The sequence below is a fragment of the Episyrphus balteatus genome, chromosome 2 (assembly GCF_945859705.1).
Source record: "Episyrphus balteatus chromosome 2, idEpiBalt1.1, whole genome shotgun sequence".
In the NCBI taxonomy this organism is placed as follows: Eukaryota; Metazoa; Arthropoda; class Insecta; order Diptera; family Syrphidae; genus Episyrphus; species Episyrphus balteatus.
In genome coordinates, this window is record NC_079135.1 from 40,842,642 (window position 1) to 40,857,300 (window position 14,659).

Below are 14,659 nucleotides of genomic sequence, written 5' to 3' on the forward strand. Positions count from 1 at the left end.
GGTTATGTTGGTGTACATATAAGAATCTAAAGTTTTCTTATTATTTTTTTTTAATCTGCACCTAACTTAGTTTAACCTGGAAAATTAGAACTTGCGGACATGAGATTTTTTTAGATTTTTGACATAAGTTATAGAATATCCAAACAAAGATAGAAACAAAAAAATTAGCCTATTAGCACTAATTCCAAGATTGTACCAGAATGTTTTTAGTGCACATCCCAAAATTTCCCCTTTTCTCAAAAAATACCATTTTGTCATAGATATAAATGTTTTTTTGCATTGCATTGTTTTGATTCTTAATGATAATGGATATGAAAACCCTCATGCAAAATATGATTCCGCTACCATTACTTTTAAGGGTTTTTCGGTAGTAAGTTAGCAACTGTTATAATAATATGGGTTGAAAGATGAAAAACAGGTATAACTTTTTTCAGAGACGTCAGATTGCCTTGATTTTAGATTTTTTGGAATCAGAATTAAAAAATACCTTGGAATCATGTATCATATGTGTATATAATACCATAGCCTATTTTTGCTAATTTTGAAAATCTCCATTTCGCGATTTGACCTTGAAATCGCGACAAGCGGACATGAGATTTTTCTAGACTTTTGAGATATGTTATAGAATGGCAAAAGGAAGATATTGAGCAAAAAAAATTTCTACTAACATTCATTCCGAGGTTAAACCCTTATTTGACTGGATTATGTTCACAAACTAATTTTAATAAATTGTGATGATTGTATTCATTTATATTTTCATTGATAAAAGTTTACTTTTAAAAATTTTCAAGCTTTGGTTTTCAGTGATATTTAGTGAGGTTGGGATATTTAAGAAATCTTAAACAGGACTTTGTAACATACAATTGATAAGGAACTTACATCTTGGAAGGAGTAAAGATAACCAAACTAAATCTTGGTTTATGAAAAAGTTGTCAGACCTGATCGGAGCATTAGACTATAAAGAGATATCATTTGGGTGTGGCTTTTGGCCAGGAAGTTCAACATAAATCAAACACTCACACTACATCTCTGCAAAAAAAACCCAAAACGTCATACATAGTCTTCAATGTTCAAAGTCGCCATTCACCGTCAGTCAGAATTTTTGCTATGAATAATGACAAAACTTTTTGTTTCATTTCACCGACCAACTAATGATCACATTTAAAGAACTTTTACAGACACTTTTTGACTTCACTCATTAACGACTAATGTGCATTATAATGAAAATTATTATAAACATATTTCCGTTATATTAATCTATTTTGAAAATACTCTAATATTTCCAAGTTTGAAATATTATTAACAATTCTTAAGAAAGATTCTTATCTAGAAATCTAATAGCAAATCTCATATAAATGATAGAATGATTAATGTTTCCAAAATATTAATAGACAGTAATAAGTTAACTAAAACTACAACACGGAAACTTAGAGAAGAAAACAAAATATTCATATGAATACCTATAGTAAAACAGGGTGGTTTCAGCTAAGCTCGATATAATTTGCAGATTTTTCTTTTTTTATGATTTTGGCACAGCATGTTTAAAATTTTCAATAACTATTGCTTTTCATAGACTTAATAGGTCATAAAATAGTTTTAAAAGATCGATAAGTTAAATCGAATTTTAAAGTGAATAATTACACATACACCATAGTAACCCACTTCAAAAATATTATTTTTTAAAATAAAGGTGTAAAATGGAAAATTAAAAAGCATCAAATATTTAAACACATTACAAATATTTAATTAGAATAACTACAACCTTTTGTGGTAAACAGATAGGAGAAAGTAAGAAATTAAAGAAATGAGTCGTTTTATATGAAAGTGGTATAAGTCCATGTAAAAAAAACCATTAAGTTGACTTTTAAACTAACCGCAATTAAAGGCTATCTCTTTTCCAAATAACATATTGCAGTCAGTGGATGGGTACTTACTCAATTTTTATATTTGAACATACAAATCAGTTAAATTTTTGTTTTTGATAAAATAAATGGATTATTAAATAATATTTTATGAAAAGAATGCAAAATGTGACTTATACCACTATTAAATAAAGAAGAAACATGCCAACGCGTTTATGAACCAATTGAGTGATGAAAAACTATTTAGCTAGTTAATTTTGATCACCATATTTCAATTTATAATGCGAATAATTTGTATTATTTATTTACTATTTATCGGTGTGCTGAAATATTTGCTTTTGTATTCACAATCATTTAAGATCTTACTCTTTAAAAACGAAAGAGAATTTTCGAAAACATGGACTTTTTAAAAATATATTATCAAGTGGGACACTGTGGCGTATGCGTGATTTTTTTTTTGTTAAAACTTAAATGATTTAAAAATAAAATTTGAACTAATTAACAGCACCTTTGTAAATAATTTTCTGACACAACATCTGAATTGAAAAAAAGTAGGTTGAATTGATTAAAAAGGATATAAATCATAAATTCTTGGATCACTACAAATTTCTTGCTTTAATTTAGATAGAGAGAAGCAAAAACACGACCAATTATGTTTTGGAAATTTAGCGATTCTGTGTTTCCTTTTTTACGGTAGCTTTAAAGTAATATACAAAAAAAAATTAAATGGAAAAAATTTAATAGTGACATTTTTTTCATAGAACGGTAAGGGTGGTCACTGGGGGCTTAAAACCCAAAGAGGATTTTACGTTTAAGGGAATAGTATTTTCAAATAAACTAAGGAAATGTGGGTCATAGAGAAAAATTTGTTAAGGTAAAATTGAAAATAAAATTTTCCCTAGTTTCAATGAATTTAATAGGCGCTTCCAGCGAGATCAAGCTGTCTGCAATCTTACAACCCAATTCGTTGGAGATCAAATTCAACTAAGAGAAATTCCGCCTATTAGACCGGGCGGCCACTGCAGAAACGCTCAACTCATCGAGCTAAAGAAAATTTCAAATGGGAAGTGAAAGAGGGCTATTAGTAGTTACGAAAACCACAGGTCTTCCCGTTCGCATTATGGCACGATTGGTGTGGTAGGTAAAGTGCATTGTGCATCTCATAGAGTTAAAAGACAATATTGGTGTCAAATTAAAGGTGATATTGTCAGCTATCAAAATTCAGAGGTCTTCCGAGTAAAAGTCTGACAGTTTTGTGATACAGCCCGTTTTAAGGTTAGAAGCGATGAAAGTGAGTTTTTTCATAAAGTCTTGTTTTTTGGTATTTTGGTCGATAGACCTCTGGTTTTCAAAAAAAGACATTATTTAATTATTCGTAGTTTTGCATATACTTTGGGTCATTGTTAATAATCTATCAATCTTTTTCCAAAACATCGTTTTATATTTAAATGCTAAAAACTCTTATTTTTATTTTATATTGAAAAAACTCCTTAACTCATCGACCAAAATACCAAAAAACAAGACTTTATAAAAAAAAATCACTTTCATCGCTTCTAACCTTAAAACGGGCTGTATCACAAAACTGTCAGAATTTCACTCGGAAGACCTCTGAAGAAGTAACGGCTTTAGTACATGCAGAAAAATAATGGACCTACCGAGAAGTTTTTTTTTTTGGTTAAAAAAAATGTGTTAAAAATAACGTAGTCTTGGTTCAAAACTACGTATTTATTTTAACCGATCAACTTGTTTATATTGATCAAGAAACTCGGTTTGTTTGAGATTTTAGTAAAAATTTAACCGAGAAAGTGGGTTAGTTTGCAGGTGCTATATTAACAATCTTCTCTGTTAATTTTACACTAGTTTTACGTTATTTTTAACCGATCTTTTTTCTGCGTGTAGTTCAAAATTCCTATAATTCAGGGAGGTGAATTAAAAGGATCAGTCAACTCTGCCCACATTCTCGCCCGAGATTAAAATGCAATCTGCCACCTCATTAATTTTTAATTAAAACTCTGACTGAGGACTCTCTTTTGTATAGTCCTTCCAAAATATGATTCCTCTGTAACGTAGGCTTGATGGAGGTAAGTAAAATGATGTGACACCATAAAGCAAGCAGGTGAGCGAAAAATTTAATTGTATTATCATTTAAAATGTCCAAAATGAAATAGAATTGTACCATTTTGACAGTTAAGTCAAAATTTATATTCAAGCTTTAACACTTATAATGCTTTAAGCTCTTATTTTGATATAATATACTCGTATCATTGCCATAATAAATCTATAGAATTACTCATAATTTGTCTAGATAGGAATGTGGAGAAGATGGTTCCTTATTGCCCTTTTATTGTTGATGTTTTCATCTACATATAAAACATGGGATCACCTCGTTTATTTTCCATATATTTCCTACATAGTGTTGCTGTCATCTTTATTGTCATGCTTCTTTAACCAAAAGTGTTATTCTTAAACTTCCGACTTCCTGCTTTTTGCGCATCCCGCCATTTTTAACTTTTAATCCAAATGTTAAAGTAAATGAGTTAAAATATTGTTTATTTTAGTTAAACAAAAAAACAAACTCTATCGGTCATTAAACAATCTATGAATCATTAAACGTCCCTAACATTTAAATTTATAAATTGAGATGTTGTTCCAAGAAGACATTAAAATTGATCAAACTGTACTGTATATAGTTGTATCTACCTTTTTATTCGTATAGTAAGTTTATTCTTATATTGGGATGCATGAATGCTCACAACACATGAAATGAGTGAGAAAAACCACTTCCCGTAAATTGGTTGTATACTATCTGGGTATTTACGATTATAATTGGCAAGCTTCTGTTCTATAAGAAAAACTCTTTTGTACGTGAAAACGTATGAGAACTTAAGATAATTGAAATCTAACAGCGAAGATAGAAAGAGAAGGGCCATCACCTCAACTTCTTCAAAAGATTCACAAAAGGTGCTAAGAGTGGCAGTGGGTGGTCAAGTGAAACAATATTTAAGAAAAATCTCCCGCTTTTCACGAAACAGTCAGTGTCTATTGTTGTTTATTGTTGGTTCGTTTTGGCGGTTCTCTAAATTTTTGGAATTTATCGGTTCAAAAATAATTTTTATAATCAGGACTTGGATAAATCGTTATTGAAATGTTGAATCTGAAATTAAATTCAGGACTCAAAGGAAGAATAGTGCAACTTACTTTCGTGCATGTGTTAATTCTTCATAGTGCTTTATGTGAAATTGAATATAATAATGTGAATCCAGATGGATCTTTTTCCTATCGGTAATTAATTTACTATATCGTCGGTCTCATAAGAAAACCTCGTAACTCCCAAAATCAAAATTTTGCAGGAGAGACGAAAGAGTAAACAAACAACAGAGTAGTTGGGAAGAAACGCGCTGTGCAAAATTTGAATTTTTGTCTATTTAGATTTTTCGGAATGACCCCAAATTTTCTGGGTTGCTCCGCTGACATATTTTCTAAAGAATGGCATTCAAAAGTCATTTTTGAAAAAAAAATGGAGTTACGAGGTTTTCTTATGAGACCGACGATATCCAGTTTTTATAATCAGAGGAGTGCAAACTGTCAAAAGGACTTTAAGTGATCATTTTTTTTAAGTTTTGTGTGTTATGAACCAAAAAAATATTCAGCTAAATTATAGTTTTACCTTATGAAAAAATTCAAAGAATTTTTCTTCACTCACCTGGGATATCTTTAAAGATAACACCTTCTCAAACATCCTTAACCTTATCAAAAGTTACAATTTTACTGTGCATATGCAATGTGCATACATTAAAAAATGTCCCCTCAACAGACCCGTGAGCATTTTCTCACATTCTATTCTGTAATTATTTTTAAATATGTATTCTTGATTCTGTCACGGAATGTTTCTTATATCTTCTAGCTTTTAGAAGTAAAATACTATAAAAAATCACAAAACATGCAATAGCACAAAATTAACTTACTTTTAATTGACTGCTGCTGTAGTTATTGAGTGTTTTTTGAGATGTAATCATAAAAACTAAAATTCTTGGGATAAAGAAAAACACTTCATCTTATTTTACAGCTGAATATGCAATGCATTTTATTTTAGATAAGATGGCAGTTGTATTTACTTTAATTTTGTACGTCAAAAAGCACTTGACTGGAAAAAAAGGAATAGAATTTAATACATAAACATTACTTTTACAATGTGTTCTACCTAAATAACTGTTCAAATTCAAAATAGTGACAAAAAACTTGCGTCATTAAATCTCAGATATTAAAGAACAATTTTGTTTCCTCAGTCGATATCTTAAAAACTGTAGGTTTTCGGTCTTTCAGCATTTTTGGATTTATGAAAGATCAATTTTTCAAAAACGATAGATTGCATTTTTTTAATTCTTGGTTTTTTAGGCTAATTTATAGGCTAATTAACTAATAAAATCTACAAAATGGCAATCCAACTTTGTCACTAAGGGCCAATTTTTCAATAGTCAGTTAAATAGTCAGTTAGTACTTATTCCTAAGGATAGAGAAAAAATCAATTTTTCAACAGGCAGATATAGCTTATTCCTAAGAATAAATCTATCTTCTTCTTTCAGAGACGAATAAAATTATTCTAAGGAATAAGCTCAATAAAAATATTGTGTCAGTTGTCAAAGCTGTTTTGAAAGAATTTTGAAAAAAATACAGTGGAAAACAAGAAAACAAAAACAATCATGAATAAAAATGACGTTTAATTTTAAATATTTTTGAATTTGACAATTTTTTTTTGTTATTCTGTAGAATTAATTATTCTTGATTGAAAAATTCAATGTTTTTATCTGATTGTTTATGAGTCTAATAACTTTATTCTTCGAACAGTTAACTGACTGGTTATTAGAAGATTGAAAAATTGGCTCTAAATATAAAATATATTAAAAAAAAAATATATATATATACCTACTAGGGTGTCCGTTATTTCCCAAAGTGATGTTTTCGGGGGTGACACCCCCCAGATCGAAAGTTTAGGGCCTAAATACGGGGAATTTAGCAAAAACAAATTTTTTGGAGGTCATTAACCCGTGCCTCTAAGGTCATACTTTCCCCATACAAATTTGTATGGGAAATTTTTAACTCATACATAAAATTTTTTTTCTCTCGAGTTAAATCATCTATTTTTAAAATGTTTGTTGTTTCTGGTTGGAAAATAGTTCCTTTAAAAGATTACATTCAAAATTTCCCGTTAAAAATTTTTTTTATATTTTATTTCGGTTTTTGAAATTATGAGCTGTTTTCGTAGTTTTTGCTTTCACCTATCACATAATTTCAAATGCAGTTTTATTGGTTTTTAATTCTTTTCAAATATTGCATTCAAAAATTTGTGTATAAATCAAAAATTTTAATTTTTTTAAATTTTTTTTTGAAATTTTCGCAGTTTTTATACGTTTAAATTTATTTTTTTCGAGCTACAAAAGATATGTTTACAATATTTTTATTGAATTTTTTTAAAAAATTATTCACCTAAAAAATGACATCAAAAAAGTTGCAAACAAGAAAGGGTAAAGTATTTAATAATATTTATTTAATATAAAAAACTGCAAAAATTTCAAAAATAAATTTAAAAAAATTAAAATTTTTGATTTATACACAAATTTTTGAATGCAATATTTGAAAAGAAATAAAAACCAATAAAACTGCATTTAAAATTATGTGATAGGTGAAAGCAAAAACTACGAAAACAGCTAATAATTTCAAAAACCGAAATAAAATATAAAAAAAATTTTTAACGGGAAATTTTGAATGTAATCTTTTAACTACTATTTTCCAACCAGAAACAACAAACATTTTAAAAATAGATGATTTAACTCGAGAGAAAAAAAATTTTATGTATGAGTTAAAAATTTCCCATACAAATTTGTATGGGGAAAGTATGACCTTAGAGGCACGGGTTAATGACCTCCACAAAATTTGTTTTTGCTAAATTCCCCGTATTTAGGCCCTAAACTTTCGATCTGGGGGGTGTCACCCCCGAAAAAATCACTTTGGGAAATAACGGACACCCTAATACCTACCCACTTTTTTATACAAAAAAATAAATTTTTTATAAACGACTCCAACGATTTTTAAAGTTTTTGCTTTTCAAAAATATATTTTAATTAAATAAATCAAGTTGCTTATAGTGGAGTTACTAAAGCAAATTGTTAGGGAACCCGGCCGAACAGCTCTGATTTGGATGATCTTTTTTTTCTAAGGTCGGTAATTAAAAATACTTTAAAGTCTATAGGTTAAAAATTGCCGATGTTGCCGTATTGTTTTTTTTTTTAATTGAAATTTTTTTTTAACAAAACCATTTTTTTTGCTTAAATTTCATAAAATAAATGATACCAAAAGATTCTCTAGGTTGGGTAATTTAAGGAAACAAAATACATTGGAGTAAAAGATAATCTTCCATCGTCTAAGCGATAAGTGCAATTTTCTCAAAAACTGACTTCAAACACAAAAAAAATATTTTGAACACAACGGCAACACCTACAATATTTGCATACACGTTTTTAAAAAGCCAGTATCCCATTTCTATCTGTAAAATTTAAATCCACTAAATTTAATCAAGAGTTTTTGAAAGAATGGTTCTCAACCCAAAATTTTGGAAAAAAAAAGTTATTAAAATATTGTAAATGGCTTTTCTTCAAACTTTTTCGTAGTAAAATATGATTTTGAATGAATAAAAAATATCTTTATATTTAAATGTTGAACTTAAAAATAAAATAAGTTAAATTTTTTTTTTCAAAACTGCTATTAAAAAAAATTCTTCGAAAATTAAATACTTTTTAATTTTTTTCATAAACTGTAATAGGTACATATTGACATTTTATAATTTCAAATCATAATAAATGTGACCAAAAAAATTTGAAAAATAAACGCATATATTACACAAAAGTTTTAAAAAGGACATGTTAAAATTTTTTTAATAATTTTTTTTCGAAAATCTGAGTTAAATTACCGTTTTTCCAAAAACCCTTTCTTCAATTTACTGAATTTTGATTTTACAAATATGAATAACCTTCTACCTTTAAAAAAAAAATGTATATTTAAATATTGTAGGTGTTTCCGTTGTCTTCAAATATTTTTTTTTTTTTGTTTGAAGTCAATTTTTGAGAAATTTGCATTTATCGCCTAAATGATGGAAGATTGTCCTTCACTCCCATATAGTTGTTTTCCTTTAATTGCCTAGACAATCTTTTGACATTAGTAAATTTATGAAATTTAAGCAAAATTTTTGAAAACAAAATTTTTTGTTCACAAAAACCTTCAATTAAATTTAAAAAATTAAAACGGCAACATTGCCAATTTTTAATTTATAGACATTAAAGTATTTTTAATTACCGACCTTTGAAAAAAAAATCATCAAAATCAGAGCTGTTCGGCGGGGTCCCTAATATATCCATTTTTTTAACTTTAGTTACTCCACTATTAGTGGTTTTGGGCTCAAATTTATTTAAGAAGCTGTTTTGTTCTTCTTTTAAGAAAAGTTTTATGTAAGAAGTTTTAACTAAATTAAGAAACTCTTATTGTAAGTACGTGTGGGTACGTGCAACCCGGTCATTTTTTTTAATTTATTTGTTGGAGCTCTTTTAAGGAAAAATTAGCGTTTCCTTGTAAGATTTTGAAAAGTCCATTTAACTATATGCCTCTAAGTTCTAAGACCAAAGGTATTTTTAATGAAAAATGTACGGAAATAATTTTATTAGAAGGAATATAGAAAGAAAGGAACAAATTTTTTTGATACCTTGTTAATACAGATTTAAGAATAATTAGATTAAGATCGCTTATATTTAGCTAAACTAAATTAAAATAAAATTAAATTACAGGGAAATGTAAATAAGATGATTTTATTTAACATATATCCCACCTGTAGAGTTCAATTACGAGAAAAACTGGAATGAAAAAAAATTATTTCGGGTGTGACAATATTAAAGAGCAAAAAAATTGTTAAAAAGTTATAATTTGGATTATTTGTTCTGCCACATCACTACCAATTTTGAAATACTTAAACTTAAAAAAAAAATTTCAAACTTCTTTTTCATAATCACGATTTAATTTTTTTGTATGTATTTGGATTTATTTGTAGTGATACAATAAATTGATAGGATAAAATAAAAATTCCTTCTGTACATTAAATTTTTCGTATAAACTATATAGGTACCTATACCTACAGAACAGAAATATGTATGATTATAAAACAAAGGAAACTGTTGGAATTACATATCATTTCATAGTTGTATTACATTACAAAAATATTCTTTTATTTCTTATTTTTATTTTGCACAGACATTCCAACGATGACATTGGAAGTTACTATCACAGCGTGGCTGGGAATCCAGACAACAGCATTCGAGGTCGTTATGGTTCGAGGAACCCATCTAATGGACGGGTAGAAGAAACGGTCTATACAGCCGGACCACGTGGGTAAGAAACTTAAACAATATAAAAAACTGTAGATTGAGTACGTGCAAGTACAAAACAAAAAATAATTTATGAAGAAGACTTGATATTGTGTTTTGTTTTATGTTGTTTTCTGTATGAAACAAGTCGATCATTTTTATTCTAGAGCAATCCAATTATTTTTGTGAAAAGAAGCAAAACCAAATTTGCAGTGTTCGCCTATAGTAAACAATGGTACACAAAAAGATATAAACAAAAAAATACGCAAGCTCTGAGATGAGATATCGTACAGATCTGTAGCACTTAGTATTTAAAAATCTTAGATCTTACAAAGGGTGATTTCTATAAAACCAGACCTAAGAATATGCAGTCAAAGGTAAATGTAGGTGGTTTAATATTTGAACGCAATTTGCGATCAATGTAGTGTGTCTCCGGTATCTTTATTTCAACAGATTATAGACTTGCAAAAATGTTTACCTTTAAATTACTGAAATCAGAAGGTACTTGTGGAAGGTAATACCAACATAATTGCAAAAATAAGAAATGTAAATTGAAAACAATTTTAATCACAACAAAATTATAGCCTATTTGATTCTCATTTATTATTCTTCGGAATTCTTGTGTTTTAAAGTTATATTTAGCAGTTAAAATTGATACCTCACTGACTTGGCAACAAAAATTAATTTTGATTCTTGTTCCTAAATGAATTTCAAGGTAGAAACTTAAATTTGGATAAATATATATACTTAGTAAACTTAGTTTGCTAAAAAAAATCAATGATTGGGAATAAGAGAATTGACTTTTGGGTCGATCATGATGCGAGCAATTTTCTTGACAAATAAAACACCGATAAAAAATTATGTTGGCCCTTGTTTATACAGGGTGATTCATTAGTAATTTGCCAAAAAGCTAGAGCGTGTAGGTTTGGTTGAGACAAGAAAAAAATCGTATAGGAGGGGGGGTCTATTTTATTTAAATTAAAAGATTTACCAAAAACAAACAATTTGTCCATCCTCTTAAGTGTGCATGTGCACTGTACGTACATTGTACAGTACACAATAAGGACCAACTTATGTATCGTTCTGGAATAATTGTTTTTGTTTCTTTATGTTATTTTCTGTATTTTGAAAAGTAAAATTTTTGTAAGGCTTCCTCTCAAAAGGTTTTTGAAAAAACCATACAAATCAGCACCTTTTGAAAAACATACTTTTTTTCAGAAATTAGTTTTTTCATTCATATAAAGAATTGATTCAACCAATCATACTGCCAACAATACACGTTTTACTCATTTTTATCGACTTTCAAAAAGGAGTATTTTTTAAATACTCTGTATTATGTTTGTTACCTCATAACTTGGACGGAGTGGACCAATTTTGATAATTCTTTTTGTATTGGAAAGCTGGTGGCTGCAATGTGATCCCATTTCAATTTCGTTCAGCTATGGCGATAGGAACTATGAGAAAAACCATAAAACGCAGTTTTGATCCATGAAAGTCGGTTTTGTTTTTTGACAAAAATGATTATTTTGTAACGACTCATGGCTTTCATCAAAAGATCGTTAAAGTCAGTAATTTTTAAAATAACAAATAAATCTGTGACAAAAATGCGTTACTTGTCTGTTTTCAAACAGTGCCGATTTTTTTATATTTTTCAACGCCTTTTTGAATAGATGCTTTAAGTCGTAACATTTTCACTTACTTTATTAAACGGAATCAACAAGAAATAAAAATAAACACATGTGCTTTGAACTCCGGAATAAACTTTGTCATTAATAACCATTTTTATCAAAAAAAAAACAAAAAATCAAAACCGACTTCCATGGTTCAAAATTGGGTTTAATGGTGGTTTTTCTCATAGTTTCTATAGCCAGAACTGAACGAAATTGAAATGGGACTACACTGCAGGCCCCATCAGCTTTCCAATACAAAGAATTATCAAAATTGGTTCACTCAGTCCAAAGTTATAAGGTAACAAACATAAAAAAAAAATACAGACGAGTTGAATCCTTTTTGGTAAAAAACAATTGAATTGTTCATTTCAAAAACCACTTAAGTCACACAGTTATAAATTTGCAGGAGTCTATAAAAACTATTTCGTTCAAAAATAAAGTGAGATTTAAGGATTTTTTAACCTGCATTTAGTATGGCTGCAAAATTTCGGTACTGTATTCAGCTCAAAAAAAATAATTAAAATTCAAAAGCGTTTTTATATTTGTTTTTGTGTTCTTATGTGTAGCTAAAGAATTGATCAAGAAACATCAGTTCGGAATTTTTTCCAATTTGTAAGATGAACGAGCAAAATTTTTCACCGAAGTTTTTTTTATAATAAAAACCTTTAAGATAGTTAGAACTAAATATATACCTACTGCCAGGGCTACAGACGTAGAATTTGAAAAAAAGGACATTCAAGAAGATTTCAAGAAAAACCAAAAACCCAGCTTAAACAGCTTACCGTATACAGCCTATTTTTATACATTTCGATTTTGTTGTATTTTAAAGAACCCTTTTTTTCACATTTCTTTCCAAATAGACACAAATAGACTCAGGTTTTGGAAACTTTTTGTTTTTTTTTTAGTGGAGTGGTTAATTTATCTTTCATTTTTTTTAAGCTTTCGTGCAAATGGGCCACAAATTCACCGAAAAATGGATCTGTCACAGGTTCCCAGAGGACCAATAGGAAACGCTGATGATCCACTTGCTGACCCCTACGATGATCCAACTTATAGTTTCAGCTTCAAAACGCCTGATTATAACCGGGATGAAGATGCTGATAGCAGCGGTACAATAAGAGGTGAATTAATTACTAAGATAAAAAAATATTGATAAAGTTGTGTTTTAAAAATAAAGTATTGAAACATGCTGAAAATTATAATTTTGTAAATTTGAAAACTTTTGTTTCCAAAAAGTTTTCAATTTCGGTTTGTTTTAAAATTGAATTTTTTAAAAGTTTTAAAAACTTAACTATTTATCTTTTTATCAATTTCAATAACAATGTATAAAATAAAAAATCCAAAATTGTATTCTTTCTCCAGGTCTTTATTCATATTTTGATGATATTGGCGAAAGACACACTGTTCGTTATGCAGCTGGTGCCGGAACTGGTTTCAAAGTTTTAAATAGTGTGCCAGATAGTCAAACTTCTGTTGCATATACTGCCCCACTATACAAACCAAGTAACCCAGCTGCAAGAGGAAGAGTGGCAGTCCAAAGAGGTTCTAAGGGAATGTACAAATTCATTGCTGCTGCTCCTGATCATCGAAGATCAGAAGTAAGTGGTCCAGATGGTATTGTTAGAGGATCATATTCCTACCTCGATGACAAAGGCACTCAAAGAACTGTTGAATACGAAGCTGGTGCTGGGATAGGTTACAGAATAATAAAAAATAGTATTGGTCGAGGAGCTCATGTAAACACTTTGATTCCAAACTTGCGTGGAAGTGATGATGTTTCTCCAAAGGAATACTTGCAAACTTCTAGTTCTGGTAGACTTAAACCAAAGGATGATGATAAACCTAAACCCGATAGTAATGATAGAAATTCTAGTCGCGGAGCTGTGACATCAAAGAATCCAAAAACCAGTGGCAAAAAAACAAGTAAAGATGAAGACTCATCAGAAGATGATGATTTTTCAAATAAAAAATCCAATCAAATAATGCAAGACCAAAAACGCCGCGGAAACAAGTCCAACAATCGTTTTGATGAGAATTTTGAAGATGACTTAAGTTCATTGCCACCAGTTATAACAAGTAATCGTCGAATATTGGAAATTGGTCGTGAAAAAGATTGGAGTCAACATGGTAGAGATTCAACTATTATTAAAAATGTTGGAAAATGGTATATAGGACTACCTCCAGGACAAAGTGTAAGAGCACATGTACAGAATATTGATATTTTGCCAATAGGAGGACGTACACTATCGCCATCAGAAGCACTGCGGAGGGATGAGCTTTCCGAACTGTCAGATATTTAGGTATTGCATTTAAGTATTTATGATATAAGTTTAAAATTTGTATATAATATTTTGAAAGAAGAATATATTTTTTTGGAATTGTGTACAATGTCGCTGTTATTGTTAAAGTTTTTTTTATTTCAGCAAAATAGTCGTTTTTGAGAAAAATAAGTCTTTCAAAATAACCAAGTAGGTACTTTGTCAATAAAGAAGTGCGAGTTCATTTTTTGTGTCCTTAGATATTATGGATGAAATTTCAGTTGTTGATTGACGGCTTTCTAATATTTCTGACCAAGAGATAAGAGAATTTTAAGAGTAAAATAAACAATGGCTATGCTGCTTTATCAATATTAGAGAAGATAATATATTATTATAATTTTAAACAGCAAAGCAAAGGAGAACATGCATTTCAGAACCCGAAACTTTGCTTTCTACCAATGATG

At 29.1% G+C, this 14,659-nt stretch overlaps 1 protein-coding gene across 1 annotated transcript; it reads left to right on the top strand.

Annotated features, from left to right (window-relative positions):
* The first annotated feature begins 4,756 nt into the window (after positions 1–4,756).
* LOC129912706 (uncharacterized) lies at positions 4,757–14,292 on the top strand. Its single transcript, XM_055991076.1, has 4 exons — positions 4,757–5,144; positions 10,155–10,292; positions 12,877–13,058; positions 13,300–14,292. Exons 1-4 carry the CDS (start codon positions 5,008–5,010, stop codon positions 14,235–14,237), a joined length of 1,395 nt encoding a protein of 464 aa, XP_055847051.1. The 5' UTR covers positions 4,757–5,007; the 3' UTR covers positions 14,238–14,292.
* The last annotated feature ends 367 nt before the right edge of the window (positions 14,293–14,659 follow it).